Source organism: Rhinolophus sinicus, chromosome 1 (assembly GCF_057876585.1).
Source record: "Rhinolophus sinicus isolate RSI-liver-muscle chromosome 1, RSI-T2T, whole genome shotgun sequence".
Lineage (NCBI taxonomy): Eukaryota > Metazoa > Chordata > Mammalia > Chiroptera > Rhinolophidae > Rhinolophus > Rhinolophus sinicus.
This window is the reverse complement of record NC_142501.1, coordinates 112724357-112745320: the sequence shown is the minus strand read 5'-3', so window position 1 is coordinate 112745320 and position 20964 is coordinate 112724357. Positions and strand designations below refer to the sequence as shown.

At 38.3% G+C, this 20964-nt stretch overlaps 1 protein-coding gene across 1 annotated transcript; it reads left to right on the top strand.

Moving 5' to 3' along the window:
• The first annotated feature begins 3916 nt into the window (after window positions 1–3916).
• Window positions 3917–20603, top strand: LOC148759189 (ankyrin repeat domain-containing protein 26-like). Its single transcript, XM_088793265.1, has 6 exons — window positions 3917–4878; window positions 6232–6381; window positions 9486–9556; window positions 9897–9990; window positions 16817–16929; window positions 20573–20603. The coding sequence occupies exons 1-6, from the start codon at window positions 3967–3969 to the stop codon at window positions 20601–20603; spliced, it is 1371 nt and encodes a 456-aa protein (XP_088649391.1). The 5' UTR covers window positions 3917–3966.
• Window positions 20604–20964: the final 361 nt, after the last annotated feature.

Below are 20964 nucleotides of genomic sequence, written 5' to 3'. Positions count from 1 at the left end.
ATCATAGGCTCCATGACTTGTGTGAATCACCGCTGCCAGAAAACAGAGAAAGCAAAGAAGGAAATAAAGATACAGAAAGTGTTCAACCCCAGCCCACCTCTATGTAGCCCCATCATAGTTCTGACTTTCCAACAGTCATTTTGTGGCAAAATCTACTTGACGTTTACTCTGTTTATGCAACTTACAACCAAACAGAATGACTTTTAGCAAGACATTGGCATTCTTCCTGAAGCACAGTAACATACGGAAATAAGAAAGACAATGAGGTGAAAGGGTGATTTCCTTTAGACTAGTATTTAGCGTACACTGGGGAGTGGGCAGCAGGATTATATGTACCACATTGGGACCAGATGGGAAAACTTCAGAAAGATCTAAAGGTTGCCTAGTGAAACAAAACAGTTTTTTAGCTTTAGTTTTATAGCTCGGCATTCGCAAGTATTGGTTATAACTTTATTCGATGTAACTGAAAAAGCACCTTTGAAACCAACAACCAAATATTTCTTGGATTTTCTATGGCATTATATAGTTTAGAATTGACTTTTGCAGCAGTATTGGGATTCATTGAGAATTTAGTGCATAGCACTTCCTTCTCAGCTGTGTCCGCAGTCTGTCTCCTCTTCTCTCCCTTCTTCCTTAAACCCCAGTGCTGAATCCTCAATGGTGAAAAGAAATTTTCAGAATAGTAGAGGAAAACATTTCAGCTATAAGGAAGGGTGTACACAGATACATGCATCAGAAGTAACAGTCATTGTGGAAACAATGAATGACGTTGCAGTTGAATCTTAGGGTGTTGTTCAAAAGGTACAATTACGAGGTAGAGAACAGAGTATATAGTGCGATTCGATATGTTTGTCCTGTATTTCTAAATTGCGTTTTGTTTCTGATTGTTTTTCCATCGATGTTCAATGAATGAATTGGTGGATTCATTTTTGACACGTTTGTATGCCTTTTACTTTGTGCCATATTACCCAAATGGTTTGTTGAAGTGTGAGCTAATTAGAAGTATTTCTTAAGTAAAGTAAAGTATTCAGGAAAAGATTACGCTTAATTTGAACTCTCAATTGATAAGATGTTATTTTCTGTATCTATAAAGATGATAGCTTTTATCTGACTGTTCTAAGTAGTTCGTTTTAACTCATATGTAGACTTGTCAGCAGGACAACACCTAGGAATGACATCGGAGGAAGGGCAAGCGAGGCTTGATGGAAATGAAAAGAACTACACACGTGTATGTAAAATTTAAGCTTAAATTTCTAGTATAATATGGTTTTCTGTGCTTTAATAATATAATAGAGTCCAATTGAAATTACCTTTCAAGCTAGCCTTTTAGAGTCACACGGTCATAATTGAATGATATGTATAACATTTGAACTAGTTAGAAAACTTAAAATATTGTTAGCATCTATACATATTCACAGCTCAACTTTATCCTTGAATTGAGGCAAAAAATAATAATAATAAAGTCCTGAATATTGTTTGCTCCTTTAATTTTTATAACTCCCTTACATAACAAAGAAAGTAACATCAAATATTGAATCACGTGATGAGACAGTTGAAATTATGAACCATGTGAAAATGATGGCCACTGATTCGGGCTCACGTGAAAGGAGTCAGTGGTTCAAAATGTGCAGTTCCCTATGGCTTGTCACTAAGGCCAAGGTTAGAGATGGATTCTTCCTTGTGACCTCTGTGTAATGGACGTCTGAGTCTACATTCAGAGAGAGAATGGGGTCATGCAATCAACTCAACTGACTTTTAAGAGAATCACGCTTTCCAGGATGGGACCTTTGGTTATTAGGGCACAAACAATAACTTTCTAATTCCTTTCATTTCAGTGTAGGAAATCAGTAAATGTGACTTAATTTTTGATCTGCTCTTATTAGTGGGTGTTGAATAAGTTAGAATTGGATGCAACAGATAACTATGTCAATGTATAACACTATCATAGTGTATAATTTGTATTAATATGTAGGAATTTACTTCTCTTACTGATTGATGTTAATGATGTGGGCTCCTAATTAAAGTTTGCCTATTCTCCCGTTATTAATCTTTAAAAGATATTCTTAAATTCACTATAGGGGCTCACTATTTAAGATGTGGTGTGGTGAACTATTTTAAGTGAGGAAGCCTCTGTGACATTAAAAATCATTTACTGTTTCATTTTTGGGGTGGGTTTAACATATAAGCGATTGTTTAGTGCAAACGGTGACAAAATTAGTTTTGCGGGTTCATGTTTTTCTTCTAATTTAGACTAAGGCAACTTATTTTTCACTTTCTACTTACAGTCCAATAATTTAGGAATAAGTAAACGTAGATTAAGATTTTTAACAGTTAAATTTTAGTTACATTCTAATTTTTCTTTGTTCCTATTCGATTCTCTAGGTTGTACAAAAGGAAAACGACACGCAGAGGCCACTTTCTCAAGAACAGGACAACAGAATATTAGAAGATGCAATTCTGACCAATTGCCTTCAACAACAAAAGGAGACAAAAATAAATCTTAAGAAAATGAATTCTGAGGTATTTTGTTTAGTTATTTTCAAATATGTGTGTGCGTATTTGTGTATGGACATATTTTGAAAACCAATGTTGTACCTATGGGAATTCTAGAGGATGTTAAAGGTGTGTGTGTGTGTGTGTGTGTGTATTTTAGGGGAAGTGAGATTTTCCGTCCATTGCAATAAATGATATTCTTGACTGAAATCCATTTATGTCCAACAATCAAGTAGTGACGTTCCCAATGTCTCATCTATAGGGGAGGCTTTCAATACTTTTTACATGGATCAATGAGCTTTTTACAATCTCAACTCTATTGCTACTGAGAACAGAAGTTTCAGTTTGAGGCAGGGATTTCATCCCCTTGCTGTGTTAGCAGAGAGGTTAGTTTTCACTTCCACTGATTGTAAGGAGTAGAAGCATAGCCAGGTCAGAGACCGTCTTTTAGATCTCCTTGTCCTGCTTTTGAGAAAAGTAACAATTTGCTCCCAGTAGAGTCCTACTTCAGTACTAGGAACTTTTGAAGATATTGGATGCCACGATACATACTTAGTGATAATTTAGTGGTGAGTATTTTATTCAAAGAAGTCAGTGTATTTTCCCCTATTTCACATTTATTTCTCCTTTCAACATCATGAAAGGGAAATAACACTTATTGCAGCAGCAAATAATCTCACTATTTTCTAAGAAGAGCTCTATAATTTTTAGCTTATTTTCCCTGAGTATTTTGAAATCTAAGGCGTCTTTTGAATTTATATGTTTACACTAGAAGAGCAGCAAGCATACTATTGTAGAGTCCAAAGTCCTGGGGAAAATCCTGACCTTGCTCCTCTTTTTAATCATTCTGTTCGAGATTGTGATAACGAAATGAGTTCATTGATGTATAAAGAAGTGCTTAGCGCAATGCCTAGATTTATCAGTGATTAGTAGATTTAATCTCATAGGTGACTCTGAAAATATTAGAAAAGTAAAATATTTTTTGAGTATTCTTGGAAAAAAAATTCTAGGAAATGTAATCAGTCCAAATATATGCAGAGTGAATACTCTCACTGTGGGATAGGTTTATATTCAGACGGTAACCTCTATTTTAAAATGTAGTCAAACTTCTTACTCTTTTATTTCATGCCTTCTGGGTTTGCTGCCTTTCCAGTTCTGAGACTCTTAAAATTCTCTTATGATTTTAAAATTCTCTTTTTCACTTTCATGGATTCAGCATCTTACATTAAATTTTTTTTAACTTTGGGGAATTTATGCTTGTATAAAGTTGGAGGTTTGCATTCAATGTTGTATTTTTCCAATGGGATATCCACTTATTGCAACCTTTTCATTATATAAACATTTAGGTTCTTCTTTAATTTCAGACGATATCATGATATGCCGTTTCATTGAGTGCTAGCTACAAGTCTCCTTTGTTTTACTTAGGTTTCTGAGAGTTGCGAAAAAGAAAAAGACCTGTTGCGTGAGAATCAGATGTTGCGGGATGAAATCGCCATACTAAGACTGCAACTGGACACACTGAAACCTCAGAATCAGGAAATGGAAAAAAAATACTTTGAGGACACTGCAAATGTAAAACAAAAGGATGACCGTCTTCAAAAGACGATAAAACTGAATGACAAAACACTAACAAAAACAATATTTGAATATAACAGACAGCTTAATGTTCCAACAGCCGAGAATACAATGCTGAACTCTCAACTGGAGAATGAAAGTCGAAGCAAAGAAAGATTGAAAATAGAAGCGGAATCCGACCTTTATATGCTGGCTAGTGCTTCTCTCCATTATTATGAGCTTTATAAGCAATTAATAAGATACCTACGAAATGCTTTCCAGGGATTAAGAGATGAATGCTTGCATTTCATGGACAAAATCAGGTTTGCTAGGTGTAACCTAAAAGAAAACACTGAGATTCTTTTTCAGCAACTTTCTAAAGCTCAAAGTAAATCCAATAGCTTAGACACTGAGCTCCCTCACACTAGATATGCTGTCAGAGAAAGGACATTGGTTTTTGAACCTGTACTGAAAGACCCAAACCAAACTCAGTGTCAAGAGGAAAAAATTGAACACGTGCATCAAAGGAAACAAGGAAAAGTGAGCACATATACTGGAGAGCCGGACTCCCCAAAGGAGAAAGGTTCTGACCTGCAAAGTGGAAAGATGCTTCTTCCACGGCAACTGGGTGATGCGTTCAACAAAAGTGACAATAAGGAAAACTCAGGAATGAATATTCAAGAGCAGCTTCAGCAGCTCAAAAAAGCGCTTCAAGCTGTATTTGAAAAACAAGATCGTATGTTGAAAGAGGAACATCAGGATTTTGTCAACAAATTGAATCACTTGAATGGAAGAATGTGCCAGTATGAAAAGGATAAATCAGAAAGAGAAGTAAGTATCCAGAAAGATAGTTTTCAAATTTCCTGGAAGAAAATTCAGTGTTCAAATATTTAATGATGGCTGAATGTTGCAAACTAGCTGAATATTAAACATACATAGATTACAAATGTATTTGCTCTAACAGCTTAAAAGCATACATTGTATCCAGCCAATAAAACTTAGACCTGTGAGGTGCTTTCCTGTGAGTAAAGGCATTGTGTTGACTATGAAATTTTAAGGTATAAATTATTAATAGATACACATTGATATGAATGATTTAGTCTTAGACCGCTTCACTAATAATTTTCATCTTTGTGTTACCACATTGCAGTACCATTATGAAGCAGATAAATGGAAATGCTCCTATGCAAACAGAGTTTTTAGAGATAAGGGTTCAATTAAGTGGATTACCTAGACAGTTAATTCTAGATTTCCCCCATGAACTGAAGTGTAGATGCTGTCCCTTTCCCTCAGTAGTTTCTTCCACGTTTCAGTTGGTATAATTTTGTTTTTATTCATGTCAATTTGATATAAATTGGAACTATTTCAGTCTCAAATAATGTATTCTTATGAACTGTGACCTCTTTAAAGGCAGCTAATTTTTCATTAAATCATAATTTGGGACAAATGTGAGGAGTTCTATCAAAACTCTACTTGATTTAATCTTCCCACTGCTATGAATAATAGTCTCTGAATATTTTTACAAATTCATATTTCTCATCGCAAGGCCCATTTACTATCATTTGGACATAAGTTTGTCCATTTCAAAGAGAATTGCAGCGGTCTCTGATTTATTAATTTGGCATTGGGTCTCCATTTTCAGACGAGTGAGGGGTGGCAGGATTCATGTGTAGCAGGAAGGGAGGTCCAGGCCGTGTTACCTGGGGCCCTGAAGACCAGTGGAATGAGTCGCTTTTCTTCTAAGATACAGGAATCTGTTGGAAGGTTGTGAGCAGTGGACTGCATACGTGAGGACCTGTGAAGTCAATTTAAACCTGTGATAAAAAAGGGGGAAAACATTCCACAATGTAGAATTGACTACCACTAGTCCCACCGACATACCTAGCTCCCCTTGAGATGTCAGGAGATTGTTAAGCTTTGCAGCTTCATCAGGGGAAGTGGAGAGTGGGGCTGAATCTGTTGTTCAAGTAACCTACGTAATAGTGAGTGGGCAGCAGGATCACACCTTCTGTGTCTTACCCAGATTCAGTAAACAGAATTTGTCCAAAAGAAGAAAAGAAGGTGAACTGATGCGTGGGGTGATCTTTTTCAAGCTATGTATTGTATTAATATGTTAGAGTTAGCGAATTTTAACGTAATTTAATAGATGGGATTATAAAATCACTAACAGAATCATCTTCCTAGGTGGTTGGGAGACAACTTCAACGAGAGCTACCGGACACCATAAAAAAACTGCCTAAGTCAGAGGCTTCACTGCAGGTTAGATCACATCAGCATATGAATTCAGAAGCTGAGAGGCAGGATTTCAAGACATTAGAGCAACTCCCAAGTCAGGTATGTGTGAAATGTAACCTGTCAACAGTTCATCGATAGTTGATTAATATAAAGTGTTTTAGGATGCTGATTTTCAAGGCAGCTCTCTTTTGTGTTTTCCTTGTACTTAATTTATTATAATTTTATTATCTTTATAATGCACTTCTTCCTTAAATTCTGGCTTCCATCCTGCTATTTGCATTGTATGTGTTTGTAGTCTATACCCTTGGTAACGTTGAGAAATAGGCAGAGTTCCTCATAGAAATCGAGAGACTTTTTTCCTACTAAACAATCTTTTGTAGTGATAGGTCCATGACCACGATGAGCAGCCATTTAAGATCAGAAGATAATGTTTACTAGCACAATTCAGACATTTGTCTTATTTCTTATCATCGCTTTTGTGAACGGTTACAGCATTGGCATATGTTTCATGGACTTCAGACTGACTTGTACAGAAAGTTCATTATACAAACCAGTTGAAGTAGGCATTTCCTTCATTTTGTTTTCATTTTAGAAATATTTTAAAAGTATAGAAATACGTAGATCATTATATTATGCACACCCACAATAGAGAATTAAGAAAATAATCTAGATTTACTATTGTTTTTTTTCTTTTTAATCTTCATTGGGATGCAATTCCCATATCATATTTCAGCCATTTAAAATATACAATTCAATGTCTCTTGTTACATTCAGAGAATTGTGGAACTATCACCACAATTATAGAACATTTCCATGACCCCCAAAAGAAACCCCACATCACTTAGCTGTCACCCGTCTTCCTGTCTCTCCCAGCCTCAGGCAACCACCAATCTACTTTCTGTCTCTATAGATTTGCCTATTTTGGATGTTTCATGTAAATGGAATCACAAGATACGAGGTCCTTTGTGACTGGCTTCTTTCACGTAACATCTCATTTCCAGGGTTCAACCGTGTTGTGGCACATATCAATTGTTAGCTATTTCTTCCTATTGCCCAACATTACTTCACTTTGTGGACAAAATACCCATTCATCAGTTGATGGGACTTTGTGTTGTTTCCACTTTTTGACTGTTAATAATTCTGCTATGAACACGAGTTTACAGGCTATGGGGGAGCCAATGTTTTGATTTCCCTGCCCCCGGATTTCTCGCTCCCAGTCTCACCTCTCCGTGAAGCTTTCTCTGACTGTTCCAATTCTCATTGAACTCATGTTCCTCAGAACTTGTCAGATAGTCTGTGCAGAGCAATCAAGCCCAAAATTTGACATAGTTTTAATTTTTCATGAAAGAGAATTCTGTCTTTCTAAGTATAAGTTTGTCTAAGGGGAAATAGTATTTGATATGATGGCACCTATCCTTGCATAAATTGAAAATGTTTTCTTTAACAGTTGTTAGGATAAAATTAAATATTTTATACCAAACCAATACTTCCCCTTGGAGACATTGATATAATTAAACTTGTATTCTGAAAGTATTTCTCACAATTATGTATAAAATTGAAAGCACGAATCTAATAGAAAATTGTTCAATGAAATGGTCGTTTTCCCCCCTCCATGAAAATAAAAAAAATAAAATAACAGGGAACCAGCCCTTCCTCTCTGCAGCCAGACAGGGTGTACAGATTGATAGCACGTTCTTACTGTACAGTTCTGAGGATGCCTTTTCTGATCTGCCAGAGCATGGTGCTTTCATCTACTCTTCTGAGTGCTTGCTAACACATCCCAACCTAATCAGTTGCTGGGAATGAATTGATTTGGGAAGTTGGGTTTGGCACTAGAGTCCGTTATTTCCATGTCAGTGGCTTTACCCTGCCTCTCATGGTCATGTAAATTGTATGCTCAATCCAGGAGGTGGTATTTGCATTGCAGTCCTTACTCATTACCCACTGAGTGGTACAGAGACATAGTAACGTATAAATTATTACAAGCAGAGAAAATGTACTGTTGGCTAGTGGAATTGGTAAAAGGATTTTAGTACTGGGGTTCTATTCCGGGCTTAATGCTCCCCATTTGCTGACATTGCCAATAGTTTGATGAATGATTTCACTGTAACTGGTGTAACAGACCACTTCCATTGGCATCCCATCCATGTAAATATCAAATTGTATTAGAACTTAAAATACAGCAACACTAATAATGCTAACTGCAAACCCTTTGATTTTACTGTGTGCCGTGTCCTTTTCTATTACATATGTTCCCTAATTTAATCTTCCCCATATCCCAGTGAGGTAGATGCCACTATTGTCTCATTTTATACATGAAGAAACTGAGACCCAAAATATTTAAGTATTTTGCTCAAGGTCACCCAGCTAATAACTGATGGACTTGGGATAAAAGCCCAGGCATTTTGCTCTTGTTTAATTACTGCCCCTCAAACTATTCCATGAACTGTCTGACTGCCCCCAAGAGTAGCCTGTTAGCTTTCAAACTCCCTGGAATAGGCTGGTAATTCACGTACGTGAATATTTAAAATTAGAGTTGATGGGATGCTTGGAATACAGTATGTGTGACTTCTCAGGTCATTTGTACTACAAGGTATGATAATTAAGTGTGAGAACTCATTCTAGAAAAAGTGCTACATACCTCCTTGCTGACTATCACTACAGTCACAAAGGTCCCTTTGGGAAGCTATGCACCGCTGCCACCACCTAGTTCACAGTTCAAAGCAATTTGGGAACTCTTTTTCTGGAATGGCCATCATTGCTGTCATCATATTACCCTTGATGTCCTGAATGTCATCAAATAGTCTTCCTTTCCATATTTTCTTTATCTTTGGGTAATGACATATTTAGTCATTGGGGCCCAGATCAGGTGAGTAGGGAGGGTGTTGTAATACAGTTATTTGTTTACAGGCTAAAATCTCCCTCACGGACAGCGCCATGTGAGCTGGTGCATTGTCGTGATACAAGAGCAATGAGTCGTTGGCTAAAAGTTCAGGCCGTCTTAACTTTTTCACACAACCGTTTCAGCACTTCCAAAGAGTAAACTTGGTTAACTGTTTGTCCAGTTGGTAGAAATTCATAATGAACAATCCCTCACACATATAAAAAAAAAAGGGGAGCAACATCATGCAACAAGTTTGCGAACTTAATTGTCAGATGTCATAGATCATCAGTACTTCAACATCACTTTTTCTTTATTTTAGCAGCAAGAAGCAAGTGCCCGACATGCAGAGGATGCGCAATGTACCGAGAAGATCCAAGATCATGTGCAAAGGTATAATTTAAAGCAGCACAGAAAGTACCTTGAGTATTTATAAAGCAGACGTGTAGTGTATTATGACAATTAGATCAGTTATAACAATAAACACATGAGTGTGAAGCTGGGTCAAAATGTCAGCTTTGAGCTACCTTGAAAAGAGTAATTTGTGTACATTATCTCTACTTTTGCACATTGTCCACAATTCACAACTAGAAAAATGGCACAATTGCCAAATCATGCGCTTTTGAATTTGTAAGATTTTATGTAGTTGCACCTTCAGATATTTGTTCAGAGATTATGTGGTATGCTTTAAAGTCAATGTGTGAGAATAATTATGTCAAAATATTCACTTTAGGCTTGAAACTCAAAATGCTGTCATAAAAACGATAAATAAAAAGCTAGAGGGCATAATCGAACACCTTCGCAGGAACCTGTCAGGTACAAGCTTGGTAAGTTAGTCTCTTCATTTCTGTCATACTGCAAAGGAATTTTTATGTCTGTCATAGTAGCATATAATACTATTTTAGACAATAAGAACAGTCTCGTTAATAAAAGTACCGTATCCATGTTGATACTACTTGCTGGGAGTAATGTAATTCCTCTCCACAGAGAAAGAAATCTCAGTTCATAAAATTAATGATTTTTGTGGTAAGAATTTTATAAAAAAAGATTGCGATAGTCTAAAGGCAATATTTGATGTATACCACGTTTCATTTATCGTTTCGTTTGTCCAACATTTGGGTTTTTCCAACTTTTGGCTGTTGCTAATTATGCTGTCACAAACATCGGACTACAAATATCTGTTTGAGTCCAGGCATTTGAGTAAGGATTTGATCCAGAATTCTGAATTTCCCTTGAAATGTAAACCCTTTAGTGAGATTTGGAGAACAAATTACTTTTAATGTTCTAATTTGTTTTCTTCATCATTAAAGAATACTGGGTCATTGTGCAAATGTTTCCTGAAAAGAATATACTTTTCTCTTTGTTGGATTTTGAAAAAGAAAACAGATGCAAGTGTAAAAGTAGAAATGAATGTCCAATCAAGGCCTTACATAGTAACATAGTGCTCCTAGCTTTGCAAGTTTAGAAACTAATCTTTTTCCATTCACTTGAGTTAATCATACGCTTTTAAAGATTTAACAGTTCGATGTCAGAAAAGATTGATGTGTCATCCAGGATGACAATTTCCCGATGGACAGGGAAAACTGTATCACTGTTTCCTAAGCAGAACAACATTCCCCTGACATCCTCCTGTCCTCTGGAGGAGAGGCTCCCTAGGATTTCCCATCCTAAGATCGCATTGTGACCCCTGTGGTGGACCAATGACGTAGATGTACCTTCCAGCTGGTGTATTTCAGTCACAGTAGCCAGGTCTAAGCAATTTCATTAGACAGACATGCCCATCAAGGGAAACAGAAGATTGTGCTGATGGTCCTTTTTGTGGCCAAAGAAACTTTGAAAAAAATTTTTGTCTAGACTTCCTGTCAATTAAGTCACATTACGTTAGCATACTTTTCATATGAGTGACATGATAATGTGTTGAAAAGGAGTCTTACGTGAATGTTAGTTCCAGGAGTTGTCACATGGCAGTTTTATAAAGAAATCTATTGAAGTATCAAAAATTGAAAAATTGGGGATTTGTGGTCTAGATAGCAGAGTAGGTAAATGCCATGCTTGCCTCCTCTCATGACCACATCAAAATTACAACTAAACTACAGAACAATCATCACTGAGCATCACCTGAAGTCTAGTTCAACCAAAGTCGTCCTACCACTAAGGACATACAGAAGAAGTCACCTCGAAACTGGTAGGAGGGGCAGAAAAACAGAACAAGCTGATGCCAGACCCCTGTTTGACTGTTAAAAATCGGGAGGGATATCGTGGATGCGGTGGTCCACCTGGAGGTGCAAGTGGTCCCAGCTCCACACCAGGCATCCTAGCCCAGGATTCCAGTGCTGGAGAGAGATGTCCCCATAACTTCTGGGTGTGGAAACCAGTGGCTGGGTGAGATGAAGGATGGCTAGAGTCCCAGTCAATTCTCTTAAAGGACTTGGGAATGGGATTACTAACTGAGGGACTCACTTGCTCTGAGCTCCAACTCTGGGCAGTAGTTCAAAAGATGTCAGGGACATAAGGAAAGGAAATACGTTTTCTGGCTTTAGGTTGACGGCTGGAAGGGAGCTTTCTCCCACACAGAGGTGCTTGTAGAATCCATTCTTTCTGAACTGATCCATCACCCGTTGTGGTGTGAGACATGGGAGCCGCCATCTCTTGAGTCTACATCAACGTGGCTAACAATGTCCATCCCACCCTGGTGAATCCCTGAGAACCTGCCCCACCTAACTAGGGAGCAAATCCAAGCTGCTTCCAGTGGTGTTTCCAAAAAAAAAAAAAAAACATCCTGTCTTGGCTCGTGCTGCAGACTTTCCTAAAACCTCTCAAATTTTCACAAAACCCAAACAAGCAGTGTGTGGCTTCAGCTGACCTTTACCTCTTGCTGTGCAGACCCAAGATGGCACTAGTGGAAGCTGGCTGTGGTTCACAACTGGAACTCTTCAGGCACCTCCAAAGCCGGTGCGGGTGGCAGCCATCTGCATCCTGCTTTGTGGTCAAGCTAGGTAGCCCTGGGCAGGACACAGGCTGCAGCTGAACTAGGCCTGTGGCCGGGCCGCTTCCAGGAGTCCCTAGGGCTGACATACTTGGAGGCCATCTTTGGACAGAGCGGGAGCATCACCGGGGTGCCTGCCAGGAAGATACAACCAAAGTGTATACAGGGTAGACACCAGTGCCATGCTACAGCGAATCCTGCTCTATAGGGGCAGCCCCTGCAAAAACAGCTCCTCCACTGTAGTCATGGTCAGTCCTCAACCAAACAGTCTGACAATCAATACCTCCCATTGACATGCAAACAGCAACCAAGGCTGCACTACAACGTGAGAGTACAGACAACCCACACAAAGGACACTCCTATAGCACCCGGCTCTAGTTAACAGCTAGTACGTGCCACTGGGCCCCACAGGACACCTACTACATGAGGACACTCCAATAGGTCTGGGAGACACAGCAGCCCTACCAAATACATAGAAACAAACACTGGGAGGAAGCCAAAATGGGGAGTCAAAGAAACGTATGCCAAATAAAAGAACAGAGCAAACCTCCAGAAAAATACTGAGCAAGATAGAGAAGAGCAATCTAGCAGATGCAGAGTTCCAAACACTGGTTGTTAGGATGCTCAGTGACCTCAAGGAGAACTTCAACTAACAGATAGGAAACACAAAAATGAAGATAGAAAACAAAAAAATTGAACCAGTCATAAGTGAAGAATAAAATAACTGAAAAAGCGAATGTCTTCAAGGGAATGAAAACTGATTAGATGAAGCAGAGAATCGCATGAGCGATTTAGAAGCTATGGTAGCAGAGACTACCCAATGAGACCAGCAAAAAGAATCCAAACTATGAGGATAGCTTAAGGGAACTCTGAGAATGTCAAGCATAACAACAGTCTCATCATACGGGTAGTACGAGAAGAAGAAAGAAATGAAGGGGTTCAAAATGTACTTGAAGAAATAATGTCTGAAAACTTCCCTAACTTGGTGAAGGAAATGGACATATAAGCCCAGAAATCACAGAGTTTCAAAGAAGATGAGCCCAAACAGGCCCATACCAAGATACGTCAAAATTAAAATGCCAAAGTTTAGATGCAAATAAAGACTTTTGAAAACAGCAAGAAAAAGGCTCTTAGTAATCTGTAAAGGAGCACCCATAAGAGTAGCAGCTGATTTCTCAAGAGCAACTTCGTGGGCCTGAAGGGATTGGCAGAAATATTCAAAGTGATGAAGACATGCCTACAGCTAAGATTTGTCTACCCAGCAAAGCTATAATTAAGTGTCATAGGACAGATAAAGAGCTTTCTGGAGAAAAAAACAAAACAAAACAAAAACTAAAGGAGTTCATCAGTACCAAACCAGTATTATAAGGAACATTAGAGGGACTTCTTTAAAAGGAACAAAAAAGGAAAAACAAAAATATCAATCATAAAATAGCAGTAACTATGTATCTACGCACAATTATTTTACGTGTAAATGGATTAAATGCTCCAGTCAAAACGCAAGGTGGCTGAAAGATAAGAAAATAAGATCCTTACATATGTTCCCTACAATAGACTGGCTTCAGATCAAAAGACACAGAGACTGAAAATAAAGGGATGGAAAAAGATATTTCACGAAAACAACATGAAATTTAAAAAGCTGTGGGACTAATGCTTATATCACACAATATAGACTTTTAAACAAAGGCTATCACAAGAGTCAAAGAATGACCCAGATATCCCACTTCAGAGTATTTATCCAAAGAAACCGAAAAATGCTAATTCGAGGCGATGTGTACATCAGTATGTTCACTGCAGGATTCCTTACAATGGCCAAGATGTGCATGCGGCCTATCAATGGATGAATGGATGAAGAAGAGATGATACATACATGCAATGGAATATTGCTTGGCCATGGAAGGAAATGGGTTCTGGTCATCTGTGGCGGTATGGATGGACCTGGAGGGTGTTGTGCTGAGTGGAGTGTGTCAAATTGAGAAATACAGATGCAATGTGATTTTGCTTATCAGTGGAATTTAAGAACAGAACAAACAGAAAAAAAACTCATACATACAAAGAATAGTTTGTTGGTTGCCAGCTGGAAGGGGGTTCGTGAAGTGGGTTAAAAGGGGAGAGATTAAAAAGTACAAATTGGTTGTTACAAACTAGTCATGGAGATCCAGGGTATAGTATAAGGAATATATTAATAATATTGTAATAGCAACGCATGGCATCAGATGAGTACGCGATAATTTAGGGTGATAGATGGGAGAGGAGTTAGGAGCAGGGTGCTAAAGGTGAAGGCAGTAAGAAGTACAAATTGGTAGTTCCTAAATAGTCATGGGGATGTAATGTAAAGCATAGGGAATATAGTTAATACTGTCACAATAACTCCGTACAGTGCCAGGTGGGTGCTGCACGAGTCAGGGGGATCACTTTCTTAAATTATATAAATTCTAACCACTGTGCAGTACACATGAAATTAATGTAAAATAATACTGAATGTCAAAAAATCGAAAAATTTATTGTAAGCATACCTAAAACTGATTAAGCTTATACTGTTAAGTCCTGGAATCGCCCCCCCTCAGACAGACAGAGGACACGATAATGCAAGTTACACAGCGAGGTTTATTTCCAGCTAGCTGGGGTCCCCGTCTCTGCCCGACGCAGCGGGTTTTAACAAGGACCCCCAGCCCTTAAAGCTAAGGGTTTTTATATCGTTTCTAAGGCACTCAGTAATTTTCCGTAGTTTTAGGGAGTACAGGTTAACCTACAATTCTCACATAGCTAAGGCATTAAGTAATTTTTTTCAGTCTTAGGGAGTGCAGGTTGAGCTATGCTTAGAGAGTGCACGTTGAGCTGTGCTTCAAAGAGTTAGTTTATAGATAAACTACAAAAGCCTCCATTGCTTCTTCAGAGAACAGGAGATAAGCTGTTAGGCATCTGGTCTCACATAACAATTAGGCCATTAGGTTATTTTAAGCTCAGGGCTGTTAACCCTATCTTAACTTTAAGGTAGCAGTTCTTATGCTAAAGTAGCAGTTCTCATGCTAACAGTCCCTTACAATACCAAAATAATGAGCGACTATAGATTCCTAGGGGAAGTAATTAGCATCGCCACAGAATTATCAGCCACCATAAGCTCTACCGTGTAAATCAAAAGTTTAATTACGACAGGTTTCAACGAATTCAATCAATAGCCCTCTTTCTCTAGAAGACTCTCATCTCAGGATTCCCCCCAGGTGAGATATTACCGGGGTTAAGATATTTGATTCACACAATGTTGAGAGGAAGCATCTGGACTGGGAAGAAAGGGTAGTTCCAGCTGACAAGCCTTCCAACAAGATAAGGGGTGTACTTGTGAAAGGAATTTCAGAACACTTCCATAGGTCAGGTCAGGTCAGGTCAGGTCCCAAGGAATAGGAAGTTATTCAAAAGAGCAAACAAACATGGAAAGGTGAATAGCGGACAATGTGAAGCTTATGAAAAACTTATGCATTCTGAGAGAAAAGCAGGACAAAGTATGCTGGTCAGCATCCTAAGGGTGAGGAGCTGCCAAGATCTGAAAATAACGCTACGCTCACAGTAACAGTGGTAAGAATCCCCGTAAAATGTACAAGATGAGCCGATCCATAGCAAGTCATGGTTTATGAGTGTGTGGTTGAGGGCGCTGTCTATGAGGGACTCGAGGGGAAAAAGGAACGTACAGAAGACCTCAGTAAGGGGGTGAGGGCTGCCACTGTAGATGAGGGAATGTGGTTTGAAGCACTGGGATGTAGGGAGCTGAGAGCATTTAAAAAGAGGAATAGAAAAGGGTCAAGGACTGACTATCAGGGCTGCTGTTTAGAAAAGAGTTGGGCTGAGAAGACCACAGAAAGGGTGTGGGCATCCTCATCAGTTGCTGCGAAGAAGTAAAGCAGGATAAGGACTAAAGAAAGAGATGACCCTGAAAACTGTTTTAGCGCAGTTATAAGGGCAGAAAGTCAGATTCTTCTGTAAAAGAAGAGAATAAGTGGCGAAAATATGGACCTGGGGATGAGGCCACACATTAAAGAGGGTTAGAGTCCAAGGAGAAAAACAGGATGACAGAAAAAGTCACAGGAATCAAGAAACAGTTTTGTTTTCATATAACATAGAGGAGATGAACTTTAGTTAAAGAGAAAAATATTTACTAGAAACGGAGAAATTGAAACCTATGGAAGAACGCTTACAGAGAATGAGAGTCTTCATCTGATGCTCACGTCAGATGATCACAATAATGTAAGGTGGACTGCAGGGAAGTTTCAGTGATTATCGTAGAAAAATGTGATTCCATAAACCCTGGAAAATCTTGAGCTGTAGATGAAAATGTCTCTGGAGGCATTTCTACAAACCGAAATGTAAATAAGCCACTATTTAAATCAGGTTTAACACTTAGTATTTTTACATGTGAAAACCTCTGTTTTTAAGAAAGTTTGGCAATTTAAATTCCAGGAAACCAATGATGACACTGTAAAATCAATTTGAGCTGTTTTAAGAAAAGTCATTGTTTTTGAAATCTGTCCTTACTGGCATCAGGTTTATAAACTACATTTTATACACCTGTCTACACATATTACTAATGAACTCATGAGGAATAATCTTTTAGAGAAAGAAAAGTGAATCTCTAGATTTTCAAAACTAACTTTCTTTAAAAATGTTTTTCAAAGTCTCAGGATGGAAAGAAACAATTAGAGTACTATAAGAAGTTAACAGAATCTCTGCAATATGATTTGAATCAACACAAGAAGACAAATGATGGATTAGAGAAAGAGGTTACCAGGTAAGGTTTTGATATTTCAGATCATGTCAACCATTAATTACTATTTAACTATAACTCTTCCTTGATGAAAACCTAAGTACAAATGTATTTCATATCTGTAATTTTCATAGTTAAACACATTATCCTACTTAAAAATTTACTTCAGAAACTCACAGCACAATCAAACTTGTGTGAATGCCAAAATGTTATACCTACTCTTTAATGATTCCTATAACTGTAATGACAGTGTCTTTTGCATATACTGTCAACTGCGCTCTTCCTGGTCTCCCTTGAATCTTTATTTCTGCAAGATGTCTTTGCTCTCTTTGGTAATCTTTCCTTCCTTTAGTAGTGTTCTTCTCTTCGGCATTCTAACAGTTTAATGTCTAAAAACCTATCTGTGGTTTTGTTTAACATCATCAGAAGTGTTATTGATTTGGCTTCTGTGTTCTTTCTACTTTTTTCAGTTATAAAACATGTCATACATACCAAACCAGATGTATAACCTAAAGAAGAATGAGATGAGTAATCGTCTCACTCAGATAATAATGGAAGTTTCCCAACATCTGGGAAGCCCGCACGTGGCGTGCCCTTGCTGCAAACTGAATGAAGTTTTTCTCTGATTCTCCTCAGTGTTTATTTTCCCTCATGTCACTGTCTTTCTCTGCATTGTTTTGGATTCTTCTCATTTTATTAAATTGTGCTGGCAAAGATCTCTTCTTAAAACAGACTTGAAGAGACTGTTACACATTATCTCTCCAGTGTCCTTTCTTCTAAAGCCCTGCCCTTTCCTTTCCACTCTGACTTCAGATTTTTCCTTCCGGTTTCTCTTTCTATTTTGAATGATTTCTTTTCTTCCTGTAGACTGTGGTCAGTAGGCTCCGAATGGTATTTTTCTGTCTTTTCGAAACACCCACATATATTATACTTTCCTTCTTCACCTTTGATACTGATCTCTGCTTTATAGCTGATATTTAATAATAGGGTAACGTTTGATACTAACAATCTTAAGCGGATGTTAATAATACTTTAATTATAAGAACCTTTCATCGTTACAATATGATGTCTGTATCATATGTATCACAATTGTTTTATGTTACTCATTTAAGATTATAATTTAATAAGTATGCTCTCAAACTATTATACTGGAATAAATAGGAGAGGTTCATAATTTATAGGTTTTTTTATTTTGTATGATAGACATAATCTCTCTTTAAATAATTATTAAATATTTGTCTTAAAGAATTTGACTTACTCATTTTCTACAATTCTGCAGACTGAAGACACTCTTTCAGAATACAAGGATGCTACATGACAATCAAAATGGAGAGGTTAGTGTCCTTGGAGATTTAGAACCCAATCAATCTGAAATGGATATTCAGAAAAATAGGTTAAAACAGAAGGTAATTTATAATCCGTTTGGAACCCAAAAATCACTTAATTTGGGGAAATATAAACCACTCAATGCTTTTAGCAGTATGATATAGATTTTTCCTTAATTTCATAGACAGAAGCAGTGAAAAAGACCGCTATTTTTCTATATAATTTTTCTTTAAAAGGGCATTCTATTACCTCTCCTATGTCTCAACCCTGGCTAGTTATCTAAAGCCAAGAAGGACACTGTTGCATGACCCCCAAAGCACTGGCTCCAAATCAGCTTCTTTCTTCTTTCTTTCTTTCTTTGTTTCTTTTTTCCTTCCTTTCCTTCCTTCCTTCCTTCCTTCCTTCCTTCCTTCCTTCCTTCCTTCCTTCCTTCCTTCCTTCCGTTCATTCGTAACAGCTTGATTGAGATATACTGAACATAGCATGCAGTTCACTCATTTAAACTGTCCAGTGCAGTGCTTTTAGTGTGTTCAAAGCTTTATGCAGTGGTCATCACAAGCAGTTTTAGAACATTTTCATGACCCTGGAAAGTATCCTTGTACCTGTTAGCTTTCACTGTGTGCCAGTCTGCCCTTCCCACTCTTCCTAGCCCTAGGGAACCACTAGTGTACTCTCTGCTCCATATTGTGGTTTTGATTTATTTTTTTCTGATGACTAACGATCCTGAGCAATCTTCTCACAGGCGTATTATCCATTCATATATCTTCCTTGAAGAATTGATTATTCAATTCCATTGCCCATTAAAATTGGATAGTCTTTTTCTTGCTGAATTGTAAGAATCTTTGTATAACCTAGATACAAATTAGTTATCACATACAGGATTTTCAAATATTTCTCCCTTTCATTAGCTTGCTTTTTAGTTTTTCAATGTGTCCTTTAAAGCATAGCATTTTTTTATGCATGATTATTACAAGCTTTCAATTTGTAAAACATAATAATAATAATAATAATAATAGTTGCAAAACGCATTACAGCAAAGTGCAATAAAAGAAGATATGTCTGTAATTTATACTGCATAAGTTATGTTGCTTATTATATCTTTTTATAATCCAGAAGTTGTGTCTATTTTTTCCTTAACTCCCCAATGGAGTGGCTGAAATAAACCACAGTTATTTGGTTCACAAATCCATACTTAAGAAGAGTGTGGCCAGGGCCGTCTGTCTCTGTTCCCCTCAGCTTCAACTGGGGCAGCTCCATGGCTGGTGGCTGGAATCATTTGAAAGTCTGTTCAGCAATGTGTCCGGTTGTTGGTGCCTACTGTTGGTCGGCACTCTAGCTGGGGCAGACAGCAGGGACACCCACACCTGAACAGCCGGCTCGCACTGTGGCCCGAGCCCCCCACAACACGGGGCTGGGTTCCAAGGTTCAGATCCTCAGAGACATAACCAACAGGAGCAGTGTTGCCCTTTGTGAAGGAGTCTTGGAATTCACATGGAATCTCTTTCAACATATTCTGTTCATTAGGAGCAAGGCACTAATGTTGACCCATATTAGACTGTTTTTATGCAATGAATATTTCAAAATTTACGGACACATTTAAAAACCAGCTTGATCTATCCACTGTCCACAATTCTTTATATTCCTCCCACATGGAAAATACACTCATCCCTACACAATACTCCCCACAAGTCTCAAGTTTATGGCATCAGGCTCAGGTTCGAGTCTAAGATTTTACCATGTGAGTCTGGTGCAAATGGGGATGAAGGGCCTGGTTTTTGGTTTCTAGGATAAAGCCCCTTGAGGACAATTCCTTTCAATATGAAAACATGAGAATGGAAGGGACAAGTTATCTACCACCCACACACCCAACATTCTGCTCGACTGCTGAAGTTTCCCCTGCAGAAATGGAAAGTGGAAGGCACCTTAGTCCATAGCAATTCTGAAATACAGCCTGATGTGTGCTGTCCGTTCTTGGATTAGGACTCAGTGGTAACCTTGCCAGTGCTTCTCCATGGCCCTTTGCTGTGGCCTGTGAGCTCTTTGTTCTGTGCTTTTCATAAGAAATGACCTGTGCTTGCAGCCCTTTCCTCAGCATCATTCCTCCACGCGAATGCCTAAGACCCACAGGCCTCCTCTTAGTTTTCACTCTCTTGGTTTTTATTAGTCCAAGGTAACAAGCTGGTTGTTTGCTACTTGATCATCCTAAAAGCTTGGCGTTGCGTGTGAGTTATTGGGGTTCGTGCCACTAGAAAAGCCACCGTCATAAATCGTTTTGAGAGAAGCTCTTGGGCTTCCTGTAGCTGTTGCAGGACCATGCCTTTAAAATTCTTATACTCTGTAGATCCTTCCAGGAATTTAAGGCCCCACCTTAACCCTTTTGAGGTCTCGAGGAAGAGTTTTACACTCTTCTCTTCATCCTTATATCATGTCCTCCTGGGAGCACAGGGAATTTGATCTTCACCCAGAAGCCATTTCTTTCTTTTAGCATGATTTGCCCTGTGGGGACCTTAGGAGAGGCTGTAAATGGGAAACAGAAACGGGACCTGTGGGAGAGGCTGTAAATGGGAAACAGATATTTGAACACAATATGTCCTGGTTCCTTTACAGTTCATAGTCTTTCGTTAGCTCATGTATCTCATGGATTTTACTTTGTTACTTCATAGCAAGAGTCCCCTTTCATCCAGATTTCAGACTCATTTTCTTCACTGGCTGAGAAGCTCTTGCTGTCAGCCT